Consider the following 19,510-nt stretch of genomic DNA (forward strand, 5'->3'; position numbering starts at 1 on the left):
GAGTTCTAGGTGGAGTAAGTTGAGATATGATCTCACACTCAACGAGATGGTTATGAAACTCTTGGCTAAGGTATTCCTTACCTCGATCTGATCGAAGCATCTTAATACGTTTTCCAAGTTGATTTTGTACTTCATTCTTGAATTCTTTGAACTTTCAAAAGATTCATACTTGTGTTTCATGAGATACACATGGTCATATTTATTGATATCACCAGTAAAAGTAATGAAGTAATGATAGTCTCCTCTAGTTGTTATTTTGAAAGGGTCACAAACATCAATATGTATGAGTTCTAACAAATCATTAGCTCTTTCGCTATGTCCACTAAATGAAATCTTTGTCATCTTGCCTTATAGGCAAGATTCACATACCTCATATGATTTAAAATCAAATGAGTCCAAAAGTTGAGTTGAGATTTCTAGGGCACCCTTGTGTTAAGAAATTGAGCAAATCTATGATTCTGGTGTTAAGAAATTGTAGGGTTATATCTGGTCCCTACAATGCAACTGTTCCCCTTGTGTTAGAGCATCTACAACGCGGCGTTAAACGTCGCGTTATAATGCTACTGTGCATTAACGCCGCGTTGCAGAATGCCAACGTGGCGTTCAAAAGCTTGAACGCGTTCAAGTGTTTGTGGGGTGGGCCAGGGCGAGCCCACCCCATGTGCAAAATTTTTTTTTTATTTTTTTTTACCAACGGCACATGCAACGGCTTGTTAATTTTTTTTTACCAACGACACATGCAACGCCATTTTTAAATATAAGTTTTTAAATAATGATTTTTTTAAATAACAAATTTACATTTAAAAATTAAAAATTAAATAACGGCTAGTTATTTAACGGTTACTTTTTAACAGCTAGTTAACGGCTAATTTGAAATTTCGACTATAAATATCCATTCATATGTGAACATATTTTCATTCCCACTCACTACTCTTTCAATTTTACTCTCTAAATTCTCTCCTCATCTACTTTTTCAAGTTCCTACCATCTTATTTTCTATCCGAAATAGATGAAAATAATAGGACATTTTTTACAAATTTCTTGAATTCTACAAACATGTTGCAAGAATATTCATCTTCCTAAAATCCACAAATTCCATCAAATTATCAATACCCACATCCATTTCCCAATATGCCGTTTCCTCCACAAAATCTTCAAAATGTCCAAGGTTTTGGAAATTCTATGAATCATCTGAATTATGCCCCTTGAGGTCCATATCAACTGCTTCCAACTGAATATTGGCAAAACATGAGCCATTCATATTTCACGCCGTCGGTTGTTCATGGATATGGTACCCCGCACACAACTGGTATGTCTTTCACTCTTTCGATGTCGAATGAACCTGCAACTCCGACTTTTGTCCCGGAGACTCAACTTTCCGACCGTGAATCCCCAATTGAGGTGGTCAATTTAGAAAAGACGATTTCAAATGCCGAGGGTACAAGAAAGCGTTCAAGTTGGACAAAGGTTGAAGATGAGGTCCTAGCGAGAAGTTTTGTCACTATCAGTGATGATCCAATAATCGACAATGATCAAAAGGCGGATGCTTTTTGGGAACGGGTTGCAAGCTACTACAATGAGAATCTTCCCCTAGGTTCAAACACCAGAAGTGCAAATGTTATACGGTCACATTGGCACAATACAATCCAAAAGAAGGTATATCGATTCAACGCAAATTACAATAGTATTTATAGTTCATATCGAAGTGGTCACAATGATGAAGATATATTGAGGTTTGCGTACGAAAAATATCTATCCAAAAATAATGGTGTTACATTCAATCTCGAACATGTGTGGAGAATTGTCAAAGACCGTCCAATGTTTACTCCACAGTCCGCTGATCACTTTGTGGCCACAAAGAAGACGAGGACCTCAGAGTCGGGAGCAAGCAACACCTCCTCCAACTAAGATGTGAGTATAGACCTGGATTATGAAGATACTCGTCCAATGGGGCAAAAGACAACAAAAAGAAAGGGAAAAGCCAAAGTAAAATCGAACATGGAGGATCTGACAGTAAACTACAACAATATTATCACAAAGTTCACTGAGTACACAAGCGTGAAGAAGTCCGAAGCCGATTTGAAACAAAAACAACTTGAAGTAGAGGAGATTAAGGCAAAAGCTGCATTGTTCAAATCTGAAGCTAAGAATCGTCGCTTGAAGTTGAAGGAGTACGAAATATTGAACAAAAACACCTCGTAGATGACAAAGGAACAGCTTATCATACATGAATGTCGATGCAAGAATATTAAGTCAAGATGAAATATCTGAATTGTTACTTAACGTTCATTTTCTAGTATTATTATATTTTTGAATGATTGTAATGTTTAATTATATTATCTGAATTGTTTACTTAACATTGTAATTTCGTTTTTCTCACAAACATCTATTTTATTTAATAAATATATTTTAAAAATTAATATTATTTTTGAAAAATAATAATAATAATTTAAAATATTTTATTATAATTAATAATAAAATAAGATTATTAAACGTTTATTTTTTGAACAAACGTAAGATTATTATTTAAAATAATAATAATAATTTAAATATTTTAAAACATATATAAAACATATTTATTTAATATGCTATAATGTTAAAATGAGTGAGTGGATGGTGGGACCCATGAATAATGAGTATTAACGTTAAAAGGATTGTGGATGAAAGAAGTATATTGTTATAACGAGTATATGACAGTTGACCCCATGTTTTTTTGATGAAGTGGTAGGTGTTATAACGTTAGAGCATTGTGGATGCTCTTAAGAAATTTGGCCCTGCCTTGGTTCATGCTGCAAGGAGGAAGGCATAGGTGTAACTATTCGGCTATGTATCTTCTCTCCCTCCCCTACTTCTCGTTCTATTGTAGATGTATACGGACCTCCCTAGCATATCACCACGAAAACTTGCCCTGATCATTTGGTTGCAGAGGGTGGTATTTGGTTCCAGAAAATGGTTAAACACTAGAGATGCATAGGATATGTTCCCAGATATAATGCAGCAGGAGAGAAGTTTCGTGATGAGTACATTTTTGTAGAAGAAGCCATTAACAACCAATTTTGCATGCAACCGACTAAGTTGTTGCATGCTCTTGCAATGTTGAAGTCTGTAGGTCCTCGAGTATGGTTTAGAAGATCGTAGGGCAGGCAAGTAGAGCATCTCATTTGAAAAGTACTCCTTGGACATTTAAACATTGATATTTTCTGTTCTGCTATGCAATATGCCTTCAAGGAAATGACTTCGCGAAACAACTCAAAACTGTACAAGTCAATGTGTTTAATCTAGTATATTCTACTTGAAGAGTTATTACCGGGCGGCGGGCAATACAAAATTGATGTTGGGAAATTCTCATTGCTGGATGTTACTATCTATGTGTGCCACCAGATCAACAAACAAACTGGGCAGTGCGGCCTTTTTGGAACCTGAAGCAGGTAAATTTGCAGTAGGAACAAGCAAAAGGACAGTAACTAGGCGAATAGGAACAAGCAAACAGTAACAATGGTTCTAGTTTCAAGCTCCAGTCATTGAGCATAATAAAATCACAAACAGACGCAAGGCAATCAGTTCCAAGAACAGGCGATGACTAGTCGCTCTAAAAATTTTAGGAGCACATAACAAAATGGCTGACTTGATTCGCGAGGAAAGCAAATAACTTGACGGAGAGATCACCTGACGGCGAAAATCGACGAAAACGCCGACTGTTCCTATCAGTCCATGGAATCCCCTTGAAAAACTGACGAAAGAGGTAGATGAAACGGAATACAAGCGGCCAGCCGTGCTCAAATGAACGGTCATGATTCTGGCGCTGCTTCTTCAACAGACAGATTTCATCGAAGAAACCCTACTCCATTCAGGGAAGTGATATGGATTAGGGCTTCTGCTCGGCTACATATTTACATATTCGGCAATTTATCAAAAAAAAAAACGAAAAATTAATTTTTCTTCTGGTTTAATTTATGATGGTAATGGAAGAAAAACAAAATTAGGAGAAAGAAAGAGATTATCGACGAGGGATTCACTAAAAATATATATTTTTTCGTATATAGTATGTATGTATAAAAATCATATTAATTTAATATTAATACATTATATTAAAATTTTTTAATATAAATATTATATTAATATTAATATCAAAAAATTTAATACGATATATCATATATATTTTTTTTAATATACTAAAATAAACTCAGTACCCTGTTACCTTAATTTCTATAGATCCAGACATCCAGTAGATGGAAAATTCAACGACACTTACCGTCCCTACTCGAGAACTAGCACTTGTTTCACTACCACCGCCTCGCCGCTAGCTTCGCTGCCCGACAAAAGCGACAAAACCCTGCCTTTCTGGCAGCCACAAAGTCTCTTTGTAAGGCAACACAGTCCACACAGCTAAATTAATACAGTGAAGAAGCGAGCTTTTATTTTCAGAGCGGAGCAGCGAGAAGACGTAACCCCCCTTCCCTTTGTTCCACTGGCAGATTGCGAGCTCTGCCTCATCTACTGGGGCTATTCTCGCTCTTTTTCCCCATGTCCTCTCCCAGGTGGAGGGCCGGGGATGGCGGAGGCGCCGTCGAACCGGCTGAGGAAGGCATGGAGTCACTTCGGCGGCTGGTGAGACGAGTGAAGCCCTTCGAGCACGTCGGCCTTCTAGTTTTCTTTCTCTTAACCGCCCTCCTGTTCGTTTTTCTGCTCTGCTTCGTCCATTTGGAATACGGCTGGTGGTGGAGCGGCCGGGATGGGAGTGGAGCGTGGAGATCGGTGAAGGTGGTTGCCAACGGGCAGAGAGGGAGGAGCCTCGACGGCCGGGAATGCGATTGGTTCGAGGGGGAGTGGGTGTGGGACGAGAGGTACCCGCTGTACGAGTCCAGGGATTGCGGTTTCATGGACGTGGGTTTCCGTTGCTCCGAGAACGGCAGGCCCGATCAGTTCTACACCAAGTGGCGGTGGCAGCCCGCCCGCTGCAATCTCCTCAGGTTTTTCCAATTTCTGTCTTTGTTTTCCTTTTATCATCATCTTCTTCTTCTCATTCTTCGTTTGTTCAGATGTTGCGAAGATTTTATTGGTTCATACTGATCTTCGATCGCATTTAGGTTTGATCCCAAGAAGATGCTAAAGTGGTTAAGGAACAGAAGGTTGGCGTTTGTTGGTGATTCCATTGGGAGGAACCAGTGGGAGTCCCTCCTCTGTATGCTTTCCATGGCAGTTTCCAACAAGACCTCGATTTATGAAGTTAATGGCAACCCAATTACAAAGCATATGGGCTTCTTAGTGTTTAAATTTGAAGAGTACAATTGCACGGTTGAGTATTATAGGGCACCATTTCTGGTTCTCCAGAGCCGCGCTCCGCCGGGTTTACCAAAGCAAATTAAGACTACACTCAGATTAGATGCCCTCGATTGGACGTCTTCTCGGTGGAGAGATGCCGATGTGCTTGTTTTTAATACTGGGCACTGGTGGAACTACGAGAAGACTCTCAGAAGGTAAAGGTCATGTTATGTGTATTTTCTTCTTGCTTGAATAGTCCTCTCTAGGGTTTAGGGTTTTAGAGTTTCAGATTTTAAGCTGTAAAATATATGAAATTTAAGTTTAACAATATTAGACATAATAATATAATTCTTAAGATAGGAGATAAACAAGTTATTTGGAACTAGGAGCTTTAAGTATTAGGATCTTTTTTGCAGAAGGATGGAGGAATTGAAAGATGTCTTATATAGAATACAAGCAAGTTGGTTGAAATGGAAGAGATCGTGGAATGTTCTATGTGATTGCTAAACTTAAAGGGAAGTTTTACAAAATGACGTTTAGATCTGTTATATTATATGAAGTTGAATGTTGGACTATGATTTGAGCACATGAGCAAAATATGAGAGTTATATAAATAAGGATGTTAAGGTGGATGTGTGGATATACAAAATAAGAAAAGAAAATATTAATGAGACAGTCGGGATTGATGTGAAATAATGACAAATATGCACATCAGAGACCCAAAAAAAAGACGTATTAACAATAATAAAATAAGATAAAATTTATTTAAATATAGATGATGATATAGTAGGGAGATAGAATCCAATGGCATAGAAGGATCTATATAGCCGACCCCATCTAATGGGATAAGGCTTGGTTGTTGTTATTGTTAAATAATTCTCTCTAGGTTCTAGAGTAATTATAGTGATTTTAGTCTACATAGAACTAAATTGTTAAAAGGAATTTACTATGTTGTCTGTATCTTTTCTTTTCTTATAACTTAGAAGAAAAATGAAGCCAATTAAGTTAAGTCCTTAAACCTATCTACCATTCATCAATTTATTTGTCTTTTTTCTTGAAAACAAAGGACGGCACCTTATAAATCAATCTATTTACTTATTTAGTTCAAGGTTTTTAAATTTTTGTGAATAAAAGAATACTAGAATAGCATTTATTATATCTTTCCTGAGATTATTAACTGTGAATACTCAAATATTATTTCACTTAATTACCTGCTCTTCTTGTTTAGTGGTTGCTATTTCCAAGAAGGGAATGATGTAAGGATGGAAATTAGTGTCGACGATGCATATCGGAGATCAATACAGACATTGTTTGAATGGATTCATAAAGAAATTGATAGGAGCAAGACTCATGTTATCTTTCGCACTTATGCTCCTGTTCATTTCAGGTTTGTGCAGATCTACTATTTTTCTTAGGATCAGTTTCCTACTCCAGCCCTCTTATGTATCGTACCAGATAACAATTGATGAAAAATGGAGGTTCTAGAGGTTCTTTACCTTGTATTTATTATATATAACAATTATCTACTCGATGTGAAGGTTCTAAGTAGTCTTAATGTGGATGATTGTAGAGGCGGCGACTGGAGAAATGGAGGGAATTGCCACTCAGAAACATTTCCTGATCTAGTTTCACCTATGATCCCAGAAGCAGCATGGGCACATTTGTTGGAACCATTCAAAAACTTTCCATTGAAAAATTCATACCCAACTCAGGATTTTGAGTTGGATCTGCTGAATGTAACTCAGATGACTGCTCGAAGAAAAGATGGCCATCTTTCCGTATTTTATTACGGCCCCTCGAGGACTGCCCCTCGCTACAAACAAGATTGCAGCCATTGGTGCCTGCCAGGTGTTCCAGACACATGGAACGAGCTACTCTTTACGCTCATCCTGAAACGGGATTCTACACTTGGTCGAAATACCACTGCTTTCAGCACGGCTGCCTAACTTGGTTGTTATTCATCCAGGAAAGGTAAAGCTCTGCCATTCTGTTTTGTAGGTCCAAACATGGTTAGATACTCGCGCCATCGGCTACATAACCAACTGGCTTGCAATACAAAGGGCTTGCTGATTAACTAACTAGCTATGACTTCATCATTCTACAACCTATTTTGTAACTGTGATTGCCGTTCTGATTGTAAGGCAACAACACTACATTATACAGATGGACATAATACAAATTAGGTTATATTCTTAGCAAAAGGGCAAATTGGAAAGACATTGAAGTTCCTCTTTGTGACAACACTGCCAGATGTTGTCGATGGATCTACTACGATCCACAAGCTGTTTCTGAGGCTTCTGATTTCATTTAGAAAGAATAAGGATGCTGGATTAGATGATGAGGAAGATAGATGCACCAGCATCTCCTTGGAGACAAATCTCAACATGGAAACTGAAGCTGAAAGTGAATGCATGCCTCAAGATGAAAAGAGTCTCTGGTGCTGGGGGTGAAATTTCAGTGTCATTTTACAGATGAAACGAGTAAAATCATGCAATCAAAATTAGAGATGGATGAGCCAGTGCCTTTACCTACAACATCAAAGTATTTATTTGTGCTAGTGTTAGCAGAGCAGAATGTTGGAACTATATGACACTAATCTTCTGAACAAAGTTAACCAGAGATCTACGAGTTTTGTGTTTTTCTGATAAGATCTCAACATTCGTGTACTTTGTATCCATGCTTTAAAGCATTCCTTTTGTACCAGATACATAAAAAACAAGCTCGAGACATTAGTAGAATTTCCTATTCGCAATCTGTATTTAACAAACTACATTGCTGGTACACCAAAACAAATATCTAACAACTGGTTTTTTCCTCGTGACACAAGGCATTGTGAAAGGACGCCAGCATTTTGTAAACCAAAACACCCAATTTTGATTTGATAATTTGATTCATTCAAAACAAGCTATACAATCTAGTTACCGCAAATACTATGGCACAAGGGATGGCAGAGTTCACTGGAAATTTATCTTTTCATTCTTCCTTTCTTTACTGAAAAATGATTTCAATCCTTTGAATCCATCATCTCCATTTTCCACATAAACCAACAAATGCCTAATCACACGAGTTGACAAGGATGATGAAATTAATAAAATATAACTATCGTTCGAACATGCAACAACATCAACCCAATTTTCCACTAATGTTAAATCAATGAATCAATCTCAATGATGGCTTGGAGTTGTTTTCCAAGACGTGAATCAGAAACCAAAACAAGAGTGTGCTCGTCGAATGGTCGAACAGTCATCGTTGAATGGGCAAGTCGTGAATGATAGGCAGGGATGATCTGTTCGATAAACTGAGATATCATTTTGACCCCCTAGGGCATCGACTAGCCATGCTTGAGTTTTTTCTTCATTTTCCTTTGTCTTTCCCGCTTTTCTTCTTCTTCAATTTGGCGAAGCTGCTCTTCATCTTCCTTTTTAGCAATCTTGGAGCTGTAGACATTGTCGAAAGGGATTGTTGGCAAATCAGTGGGATAAGCATGACCTGCACTAATCCAAATGAAGAGTAAGGAAATGTATACCTTCTTTGCTCTTCTTTTTGTATCATATCGAAACCAACTTCCATATCACTGTCATCTTCATCATCCCCTGCATACCTGTCAGGGTTATACCTGCATAAAAAATGAGAATAGAGTTATTGCACAGCCAGAGAACTCGATACTGCTTCTCAATTAGCAAGTAGCAGACTAAAGAAAACAACAACCACATCCTGCAGCAACACAATAAAGCAGCAAAAGTACTTGATTTTTTTTTTCCAATTATTTACCTAAACATTCCCCTGATGAGACTTCGATAATCAAGCTCTTCATCGTTGCTTAAACTCCTTGGTGCAGGTCTCTTTTTTGGGCGTTTATCATAGTTGCCATGAGACAAGTTTTGTTTAGCATGCTGCATCAAATCAAAAATGCCGCCAGGAATGAACAAGCACACAACAAAGCCAAAATACATCATTAAAAGTTATAAGTCCGCATGTATTTATTGTCAAGAGGGCATGAGAAGCCAATTATGAGACTGTCGATAAGGAAGACTTGTGCCCTTTCACATTTTGTGCTAATTGAAGTGGTCAAAGAGAATAGAACCTGAGGTCTTGGATGAGGCATTGGCCGCTTCACTATTTTTCCAACTTGATCAGTTCCTTGTGTAGGTCTTCTCTGTTCAGGATGATGCTTTTGGGATGGAAGTTGTTGCTTTACAGTTGAAATGCCCTTCTTTAATCTTGGATCATTTGCTACCTTGCTAGGGGGCCTATTTGAACCTACAACTTGTGCAAGCCTATTTGAACCTACAACTTGTGCAAGCCTATTTGAACCTACAACTTGCGCAAGCCTATTTGAACTGACAACCTCTGCAGACCTATTTGAACCGACAACCTGCATGGCAACCTTACGCTGCATCATATTATTCCCTACAGACTTGCCAGAAGCATTTCTGACTGTGCCTGTCTTAGATTCTGCTGAATCTGGCTCTGCTGGAGCTGGATTTGGTCGGTTGCTGGAGCTTCCCTTGTCGGCCAAGTTTTTCTTTGCATAATCTGTTTGCTTGGATCTGCTTTCCTCAATCCATTGGAAATGGAGGCTGAGTTAGCAGATTTGTATATTGGCAACTTGCTCTGCACTGGTGGCAGTCGTTCAACAGACTGGCTATCTGCCATTGAAACAGAATGCATTGAGTACACATCATTCACCAATGAAAGTGCTCCTCCATAAGTCGACCTAAACAGTGTTCATACTAGCTTTTGGAGCTGAACTCCTAGGTCTAATCTCCTCTTTTGCATCAGGAAGATCAGCATCATGAGACAAAAGAAAATAGTAATCACGCATGTCTTTTAGCACTTGTGCTTTCCTTTTGATCTGCAAAATAGATGTTTTAGCATATATAACGAGAACTTGTTGGTGATACATATAGCATACAACAAGGTTAAGTCAAATTGCTGCTACCTCATTTACAACTTTTGGTTGTTGGCAATGTTGATGATTTGATATAGTTGCCGCTGAGGACAGGCCTTCTCTTTTCGGCTGCAGAAACAAGGATCATATTAATCTTTTACTGATACTATTAGTCCTTATTCTACTTAAAGCAAACTAATGCCTTGACAGTCAGATGGAAAGAAGAGAACAAAAAAAATAAGGTCGCAACTTACAATAACAGAACTTGACCTATTCGCAACAATATGCTTTGTCTCTCTAATGGACTTGCTTTCCTCAATAACTCTTGAAGCAATAACAGGCCACGAAGGGTCAAAGAAGGAGCCAGATCTAGAGAAATATGACATTGACAAAAATAATAATAATGTCAAAACTATTCAATTTCATAATAGACTAGATTCTAATGACTAAAGTGGAAATAAATAAGCATGGAAGATTAAAACTTAGATGTTAACAGAAAAGTATTTTCCAGATCAAATTACAGAGGTCAGGTATTACAATATGCATAAGAATGAATTTTCTTAAGTCTAAAACATAAATTATGTAAGACGTACTTGATCAAGAATAAATATGGAATTACTCACTTGTTATCATCAGTTGTTCTTTTATTCTGTTGACTTTGAGATGACCACCAGATGCACTTGTATTTTGTTGTTTCAGTTTTTTTCTAATCTGGTCCTTCAGTTGTTCTCTCAATTTAAGAAAATTTTGTTCCTCCTTGGTGGGTTTCCGAGGTTTGGGCTCTTCTTCTCTTTCGTGTTCTGATGTTTCCTCATATTCATCGTAGTCTTCTTCATACTCATCATACCTTTCACTCCTATGATGAAAATGCTGCCAAATCATCAAGCGAATTAAAGAATTAGCAAATATCCAGTTCTGCATGAACACTATAAGGTAAACACTTGAGAGAAGCAATCAGCAAAGCAAAGCATTTTTCACAATTTTTTTTGAAGATTTAATAATGCTTTATAATTTGGTACACAATGATGGAACTTTAGGATTATTGGGGAATGTTTCTTTTCACCTGACCAAATTTTTGTCTTACTATTTTATTGAGAATCTAAACTTTTTACTAACTAACTCTCAATTAATTTAGTGAAACCCAAAATTAAATTATATAAATGTCCTTTTTCTTTTTTACACTGAAAATAATTTTAAGATTGTTAATAATTTTTACAAACGTATCAATCAGGGATTTAGAGCTCAAAACTCAACTGCGGTGTATTATTGAAAATTTTTCTTATTAATCAATTAGTCATCTAGAGTTTGAGACACAGTTGCGACGTATTATTAAGAATTTTTCTAATTAATCAATCAGGTATCTAGAGTTCGAAACTTAGCGACATATTATTGAAAATTTTTCTCATTAAAAATATATACTGTCATGGTTCTCTTTAGTCCCACATGTTAAGATTGACAACACTGCGAGCAGAGAAATTTCTAGAAAAATCTTAGGCCGGCGACGCTAGAAAACATAATTTTCTTGACTTTTTGATTAAGATCAAATATAATATTAAATTAATTTTTTATAAGGGAGAGAGTCTCTTAATGTAAATGCATACTCGAGAACCTAAATAATTTGGATTTTCAAAGAGACAGATACTTTAGTATTCATTAGTGTGTGCACGATAAAGTTAAAGTATTGAAAAATAACCAGAGATCGAATACAAAACTAAAAGACATCTTACCATAACAAAAGAGAGAGAGAATAGAATAGAAAACATTAGAAGAAAGACTCTACTAAGAATCACATCAAACAAAACAAAGTTTCTTACATCAAACATTAGTGTGTGCACCGGGAATTATATTTAGTAACACAGACATTATCACATGCTAAGACGAATCATGATATAAACATCAAATATACTCTGCAAGGGATGTGGTAGCATATTAAGAATTGTATAGTTTCTTACTCGCAATTTCTTCATATTTTTGTATTTCAACCATTATCATTTCTTAATTTTAACCAGGTGATACGTTTAACTATATTCTTCCTATAATCTCTTAACAAAATTGGAGACAAAATTTTTCCTTTTTCAAGTGTTTTTTAATATTTCATTTAGTGTCCCTTCGCACGCATCCTCTAAAATTTCAGAGAAATGTTACATCCATTTTGATAAAGATCAAGTTCATATTCCAGAAGGGGCCTAATCGTTCTATAACATGAAACGCCCAATTTTCTCAACAAAAACTTTCAATATTTAGCAATAAGCACAAGATCACGCATTAACAACGAGTTCAACCCTATCAATTCTACGAAAAATCGAATTGATCAAGAGAGCAGACCTGAAACGGAAAAGGGAAATTCCTAACCTGTTCCCTAGGCGCCGATCTATACATCGTCGAAGCAGAAGCGGAGTCCTACCGGAGGAAGAACTGGAGAAGGAAGGAGGCGATCGAGGGGAGGAGATCACGATTTACCGGAGCGAGGCGAGCAGTGGTCGAGGAACGCAGAGAAAGAAGAACAGGAAAGAGGCCAAGGTTCGCGTGGAAAGAGCTGTCAGATGTCAACGGACGGCCAGGATTTCTACTTACAGCAATGAGACGGTTAAGATATTGAAACGTGGAGGTTCAAATTAGTGCCCGACTTAACTAAAAAAGGGAAAATAGTTTGGTTGATTAATAATTATAATATTAAATGTAACATTATACTTTAATTTTAAATGCCCGCTTGCTTCTTCGTCGATCGCTCACTCCATCGAATCGATCACGGAGAGGAAACGAAGTGAGCGAAGAATCCGATCGAGAACGAGGAGCATGTAATCGAGATCGAACGGCGGCGATGCTGTTGATGGCTGGGCTGGCGGAGGCCGGCGACCACAACGGCGTTTTCGGCCCGTGCGACGACGCGATGGTCCGGCCGCAGGAGGGATTCACCCTTGGGATTCCCTTCTCCGACATCAGCAGGTTCTACCTCAACCAGTAATGGACCTTGCAGCTCTCCCCCTGCGATCTTCCGCCCAATGGTCGACGAGATCTCACTCTTCACCGTCAACAACACCACCAACCCTTCCGTAAGAACTCTAGTGTCCTCCCGCAGTTCAATTTTGTTCCGAGATTTCGCTAGGGATTTTACTTGGTTGGTAGCGTTTTGGATTGCCGGCATCCCTGATTAGTCAATAATTTCAACTTTAGGGTTTTACTTGCTTTCTACTTTCTGTGCTTGCGGCGTAGTTGAACCTTCATTCTGGGACATACTGTAGGAATCAGCGTGCTTTCTTTTGAGCTTCCCCTGCAAATTAGTACCTTGATGCCTTGGCTGTAGTAGCTAAACCAAGCAATTGACTTACCCTACACTAAATTGTATGTTGAATAATAGCTTTTGGTAAGGCAAGCTATATGAATGGCGTGAAGTTCAGAGGACCCTTTTTTGTGATTTGTAGCAGTCAACACAAGGACTACCCCTTTGCTCAAGAATCTGAGTCAGTCAGTGATGTTTGTTGCATTTGTAGCTGAGTAATATCCCTATAGATTAAGCACCAATAAGGAGAGTACGGCAGCAATGCAATGGAAAATAGTTGTACTAAAACATATTTCAAGTTGGTTGGAAATACATACCATTCCACTTGGAAGCCATTGAGGAGTTAAATTTTGAAGCACCAAAGCTCCTCATCATATGTTTGAGGTGGATGCAGCATATAGGTAGACATTGTTCCTCTTGTTGATGGAAGTCGTGAAAACAGTGAGTGTGTATTGTGCAGAAACTTTATAAGCTACATACGGTTATGCTTTTGGGGAATCAAAATCATTCATCCGGGGAAAAAGAAATGGCTTACCATGAGTTTATATGTGTAATGCTAATTTAAACTTTGTGATCTGCGTTACATGTGTTCTCGATGATACCGTGAACCAAAAAAAAAAAAAACAAGGATATGGAAGATTTTGTTAGACTGACTTGTTACAACTAATTTCAAAGAGACATTGGGAGTGTATGTGGATAAACAAGGATATCGATGTTTGTTGTAATGTTTGTTTCATAAACAGAAACCAAGACCCATATGACTACGTTGAACAACTTTGCTCAGACAATTAAATTGCATGACCTTGAAAGTTTATGATAATATATAAGAGTTGCACATTGAAAGTAATCGTATCATTCAGTCTGTTTCATACAATTTGATTATAGTGTCTTACATTTGTTTTAGTTATCAACTTATCATGGCAGAGGAGAGCTGAGACCTTCCTGTAAAGCCATGGGATGCTGTGGTTGGTACCTTGATGACACTGAACTCAGCCTCTTCCTTAAGGAAGGTTTCTTTATCACCTGCTTTACAGTAGCTCTTGCATACATCATCTGAAAGAGTGGAGATGCCTTCTCTCTCAGCTTCAGAATGAGAAAGAAGATGGTTCTGTATGAAATGAGCAGCACAAACAAAGCCATCAAATCTAGCCACTTGGAATGCTTCAAACTGACCCCGAGCATGTGTTCGATTATGTATGTTCCTCTCAGTTTGGGGCTTCCAGGTACTAACGGGTCAAACTCGAGTCCGATCAGATCATTCTTGAGGTTTCCCTACGCACAGAAGGTTAGATGAATGTGGTGAGTACATGAACCTGCAGACTCTTCCACTCTAAGCACTAACTATAATACAATGGCAGGTTTCTCACTTGCAATGCCCATGATCCGTAGCTGAAAATTGAAACAGGATATCGCCAAACAATCTTGGGAAGCTCCGGCAGTAATCGAAAAAAGCCTGCAGTCATCATCATAATTCCCTGAAATTTAGAATGCAAAATCAAAGTGGTTACACAATGTGCATAAATATATGATCCTTCCCCAAATGCCTGTAAAAGAGTTGCTTACAATGAGGCCAGCTCCAGTTATGATACCCATCAAATAATTAGGCACAAGTGATGCCACAATCATCATTAGGCTCTCTATGTCAGCAATGCCAGCATAGAGAGTGAGAGTATAGTAAGCAAAGTGAGAGAAGCCCGTCCTAAACTTCACCATGTAGTATGTTATTGAACCACTGGAGAGAGCTATGGCCCCCAAGAAAGGTGCTGAAGACAGAAAATTGGAGAGTGTGTACACTGCAACTCCATAATGGCCATTGCGCCTTTCACGTTTGAAGACCTTCATCTCTTCAATGAAGGATGGGAAGCCGCCGATGGACATGAATGTGAGGAAGCCTGAAACGAAGCCCCCGCAAGAAGATCTTGCTAGAATGGCTGTGTAGCTCGTGCCAACATCAAAGAAAATGGTGCCCACGCACACAGAGACCAGCATATAAACGATGATCCTTAGCCAATAGTATCCAATGTCCCTGGACATGTTCACAGAGGATCTCTTTGTGAGAATTGTGAGCTGCTTCCACCAAGTGGCCTGGCTACCTTTCTCTGATTCAACTGTGAGTCCTTCCTTCAATGAAAGAAAAATACAAGAAAATGTTTTTATTTGTTTACAGCTACGAAAAAAGGTGAATTTGAGTTATAAATAAGAAGCTTACAATCTTGCATATCTCTTGAATCTGCTTTTTGGTATCCATGGCATACTCTGAGCATTTGTATGCATCAATGAGGATTCCTTTAATCTGTGCAGTAGCTAATTTTGACAAAGGATCTGAAGATGTTTCTGCTTCCTTGATGAACATAAGAACAAAACACCAAAATGATTATGTAAGATTTTTCAGAAAAGGAAGTGCATGGTGATGTAGAAATCAATATTCATACCCCATGTAACTTCAATGAGACTTTAATTGTGGCATTTACGTGATCAAAATCAGAGTTTATACATCTGAGGAAGTGATCTGAAGGATTTCTTCTTGTAGGGCAGGGAAATCCAACATCTGCAAAGAACTACAAACACCAAATCCGTTAAATTTCTACAACTTATTCTCTCTGAGTTTGACAGTATTCACCTGGGTGGCTAACTTAGAGTCTCCAAAGAAGACGGTCTCTCCGGAGGACAAGAGGCAGAGGTCATCGAGGAGGCCAAAGACCTCGCTGCTGGGCTGGTGGATGGAGGAGATGATGGCCTTGTTTCCGTCCACCGCCATCTGCTTCAGCGTCTGCATCACAAAGAAGGCGGCAGCGCTGTCAAGTCCGGTTGTGGGCTCGTCCAGGAAGAGGAGCCTCGGCCGTGTCAGAATCTCCAGCGCGATGCTCAGCCTCTTCTTCTCCCCGCCGCTAATACCCCTCAGATGCCAGTTCCCGATCGTCCGATCGGCGCACTCCTGCAGCCCCATCTCATGTATCGTTGCCTCCACCACCTCCGCCACTTTCGCCTTCCTCATGTGCCCCGGCAGCCGAAGGTGGGCCGAGTACGCGATGGTTTCTCGGACGGTGAGGGTCCCCAGGAACACGTTCTCTTGTGTCACATATGCCTGCCAGTGTCAATTAATACTTCATTGAATTCACCAAAATAAAGCGAATCTAACAACAATCACATGCAGCTAGCAGAACTTACCACTGCGCCGTAATCCAACCTTCTCTTCTTCCCATTGAGCAGCACACTGCCATGCAAAACAACGTTGTTTCCGAGCCTCCCTGGAGCCCAAACAGATCGATCGTACTAGAAAATTAATTAACTAACCAAATCTAAAAAGCAGCAATTGCTATAATTGGTTGGGGCACCTGACCTGCTAACGAATCTAGAAGAGTCGACTTGCCGGAGCCGGAAGGCCCCATGATGCCCAGTATCCGGCCGGGCACCGCATAGCCGCTCAAGTCCCGTATCAGTTTCTTCACTGGCCGGCCGCTGCCGTAGTTAGGCAGCACCGCCGTCAGGTCCTCCCACACCAAGTAGGCCGTCTCTGCGTCGGCAGCCGGCGACTGCCGTGGAACCTCCCTGGACAAGGCCCGTACTTCTATCTCCATCGATTCTCTCTTGATCTCCTTGCCAATGTAATAAATGAGTTTGTTGAGCGGGAGCAACATGGATCGCAAATATATTGGTACATAGGCGATGGAGAGTTAGATATGGAGAGACGGACAGCATTAATGAGGGTAGCTAGTTGGTGGAATTTGCATTATCCCGGAAATTTTTTTTTTATGGATCTAATTAATTATCATAATCAATAAAAGATTATAAGGTTAATTATCATAATATTAATGATACTGATTATAATAAACGGATTTAGGAAGTGATTTGGTGGTTGAGATTAAGCTGATCTAGTAGTCAAAGTTAAGGTGATGTGGTAGTCAAAATAAAGACAGGAATGTATTTCCTATCTAGTTAACAGGAGTGTATTTCCTATCTAGTTTCGTGGTCGACTTAGTATCAGGATTTTTGGATTAGCCCGAGCGGTCTACACTTGGGAGGATGAAGTATCGATTAGGCTTAATGTACTTAGCTTTATAAATCTACATGCACCGGGCCATATGAAAGATCGGTTAGACCTAATGCACTTAGCTTCGTAAATCTATATGTGCCCTGCCGAATCTAATACACTTAGCTTCATAAATCTACATGCACCTGGCCGGATGAAAGATCGACCAGACCTAATGCACTTAGCTTTATAAATCTACATGCACTCAGTCGGATGAAAGATCAGCCGGACCTAAAGCACTTAGCCTCATAAATCTATATGTGCCCGGCTGGATGAAAGACCGACTGGACTTGAGTCACTTTATCTTATAAATCTCTCTGTGTGTGCTCAACAAAATGACAAATCGGCCAGGCTCAAGGCTTATAGCCTCATAGTTATTTCCATATATGCATGGCCAGATGAAATGCCAGCTGGGTTCGAGGGAGTTAACTTCGTAAAGTCCTTCACGTACGACCGACCATAAAGCCACTCAGAGTTAAGAGACTTAGTTGCATATCTACTTCCAAATGAATCTTTAGTGCACATAGTTTTATCGAATGATTGATTAAACAGACTTTTAGCATGCTCAATGCGTCACATGGATTTCTGACCGAACTTATGACAATATTCAATGCATGATAAAGCAGTTTAATACTGTTGGTACGGTTAGCACTAACGGTCTAATCTAGATTTTGATGAATGATAAAGTAGGTTAAGTTAGTTTTATTGTGATCTAAACACTTTAACTATATGTGCAGGAGAAGCCCAAACTGGTTGACGGACTGACCAGATGTCTGACATGAAGTCCAGCTAGGTCGATGGACTGACCTGATAGCTGGCACGAAGTCAAGACAGGTCGACGGGCTGACCGAACGTCTGGCATGAAGTCTAATTAGGTCGACGGACTGACCTGATAGCTGACACAAAGTCCAGACAGATCGATGGTCTGACCGGACGTCTAGCAGGTAAGTTAAGGTAAGTCACTGGAGGAGAGTGACTTGGTGAGGACGCGTTCCCGATTAGGAAACGTAGGCGCTGATCCAACTTAGAATTATTTCGGAACTCTAAGTTGAGATCTTGACTAGATTCCGGTCTCAATGAGACAGAATCTAATTAATACTATGTTTGATTATTATAACTGTGCTAACACTTTATTTTGCAGGGTAATATAATTTACATTGTGTTTCGAACTAACATTTTCTTGCAGGGAGTTGAAGCTGCTGAAAAATGGGGTCCGAGAGCCCAGAGTACAAACTTTATCCTCCTCGTTGCTTCACCACGTGGAGCTCTACGGTTGGCTGAGCTACGCCACACTCTAGGCGCCCGGAGCCTCCTATATAAGAAGGGTGAGCCCTGGAGCAATATATAACTCACAACAACGTCTTCCAATGTTTGCTCTACTGCGCTGTGCTCCTGCGACGCTACGAAGTTTCTCCGACAATGTGCTGCTCTCTCTTTACTTAATTGTTGTCGGTATTTTATTTCTATGTATTTATGTACTTTCATTTGTAATATCATTTTCAAACTGCTAGTGGATTGTCCAACGAAAGTATATAACGAGTGCAGGCCTTGGAGTAGGAGTCGACAAAGGCTCCGAACCAAGTAAAACGGTTCTTGTTAGCGTTATGATTTTACTTTTCCGTTGCTTACTCTAAATGAATTTTTAAATCGCTATTCACCCCCCTCTAGTGAATTTCTCGATCCAACAAGTGGTATCAGAGCAGGTACCACTCTGATTTGGTGCAACCACCAATCAGATAAGGGGGTGAAATTCTTTTTCAATTTTTTTTTCGATTTTCAGTTTTACGTTATAATCCAAACTGGTATCGTTACCTTTTTAGAAATTTTCTCGTAGTAATTAATCTGAATTATTGCAACACTAATTCAGTCTTAAATACTTTTTTATTTAAATACCACACTACTAATCTAAGACCAAGTCTTGGGACTTCTTGTTTTTTTGTGTGTGCAAGGTAAAAACTGTCTCAAATCGAAGGCTTCATCACAGTCCGTCCTCTGCTATTCAATGGGGACGACTTTCCCTACTGGAAGAAGCGAATGGAGGTCTACT

At 39.2% G+C, this 19,510-nt stretch overlaps 3 protein-coding genes, 1 long non-coding RNA gene and 1 pseudogene across 4 annotated transcripts; 3 read left to right on the top strand and 2 right to left on the bottom strand.

Annotated features, from left to right (window-relative positions):
* Positions 1–1,248: 1,248 nt before the first annotated feature.
* Positions 1,249–1,908, top strand: LOC122055239 (glutathione S-transferase T3-like). Its single transcript, XM_042616609.1, has one exon. The coding sequence runs from the start codon at positions 1,249–1,251 to the stop codon at positions 1,906–1,908; it is 660 nt and encodes a 219-aa protein (XP_042472543.1).
* A 2,446-nt stretch (positions 1,909–4,354) lies between these two features.
* On the top strand, positions 4,355–8,029 carry LOC121967758 (protein trichome birefringence-like 11). Its single transcript, XM_042518179.1, has 4 exons — positions 4,355–4,970; positions 5,088–5,477; positions 6,491–6,649; positions 6,833–8,029. Exons 1-4 carry the CDS (start codon positions 4,525–4,527, stop codon positions 7,206–7,208), a joined length of 1,371 nt encoding a protein of 456 aa, XP_042374113.1. The 5' UTR covers positions 4,355–4,524; the 3' UTR covers positions 7,209–8,029.
* Positions 8,030–8,257: 228 nt separating this feature from the next.
* On the bottom strand, positions 8,258–12,719 carry LOC122055241 (annotated as a pseudogene).
* A 122-nt stretch (positions 12,720–12,841) lies between these two features.
* Positions 12,842–15,751, top strand: LOC121967760. Its single transcript, XR_006107838.1, has 3 exons — positions 12,842–13,206; positions 14,338–14,718; positions 14,792–15,751. It is a non-coding gene; the product is annotated as an uncharacterized LOC121967760 (long non-coding RNA).
* LOC121967759 (ABC transporter G family member 12-like) lies at positions 14,251–17,068 on the bottom strand. Its single transcript, XM_042518180.1, has 8 exons — positions 16,774–17,068; positions 16,602–16,681; positions 16,054–16,518; positions 15,866–15,991; positions 15,643–15,774; positions 14,997–15,554; positions 14,801–14,908; positions 14,251–14,705 (listed from the first exon to the last, which is right to left on the bottom strand). The coding sequence occupies exons 1-8, from the start codon at positions 17,009–17,011 to the stop codon at positions 14,349–14,351; spliced, it is 2,064 nt and encodes a 687-aa protein (XP_042374114.1). The 5' UTR covers positions 17,012–17,068; the 3' UTR covers positions 14,251–14,348.
* Positions 17,069–19,510: the final 2,442 nt, after the last annotated feature.

The sequence above is a fragment of the Zingiber officinale genome, chromosome 3B, assembly GCF_018446385.1.
Source record: "Zingiber officinale cultivar Zhangliang chromosome 3B, Zo_v1.1, whole genome shotgun sequence".
Lineage (NCBI taxonomy): Eukaryota > Viridiplantae > Streptophyta > Magnoliopsida > Zingiberales > Zingiberaceae > Zingiber > Zingiber officinale.

What these genes read in the sequence shown, in the direction of transcription:
- LOC122055239 (XM_042616609.1), top strand. Translation starts at nt 1,249, where the DNA reads ATGAGCCATTCATATTTCACGCCGTCGGTTGTTCATGGATATGGTACC.
- LOC121967758 (XM_042518179.1), top strand. Translation starts at nt 4,525, where the DNA reads ATGTCCTCTCCCAGGTGGAGGGCCGGGGATGGCGGAGGCGCCGTCGAA. An exon ending in GCCCGCTGCAATCTCCTCAG is followed by an intron (nt 4,971 to 5,087) that starts GTTTTTCCAATT and finishes GATCGCATTTAG; the next exon opens with GTTTGATCCCAAGAAGATGC. An exon ending in TATGCTCCTGTTCATTTCAG is followed by an intron (nt 6,650 to 6,832) that starts GTTTGTGCAGAT and finishes GGATGATTGTAG; the next exon opens with AGGCGGCGACTGGAGAAATG.
- LOC121967759 (XM_042518180.1), bottom strand. Translation starts at nt 17,011, where the DNA reads ATGGAGATAGAAGTACGGGCCTTGTCCAGGGAGGTTCCACGGCAGTCG. An exon ending in GGTTGGATTACGGCGCAGTG is followed by an intron (nt 16,519 to 16,601) that starts GTAAGTTCTGCT and finishes TGACACTGGCAG; the next exon opens with GCATATGTGACACAAGAGAA. An exon ending in ACTCTAAGTTAGCCACCCAG is followed by an intron (nt 15,992 to 16,053) that starts GTGAATACTGTC and finishes TGGTGTTTGTAG; the next exon opens with TTCTTTGCAGATGTTGGATT.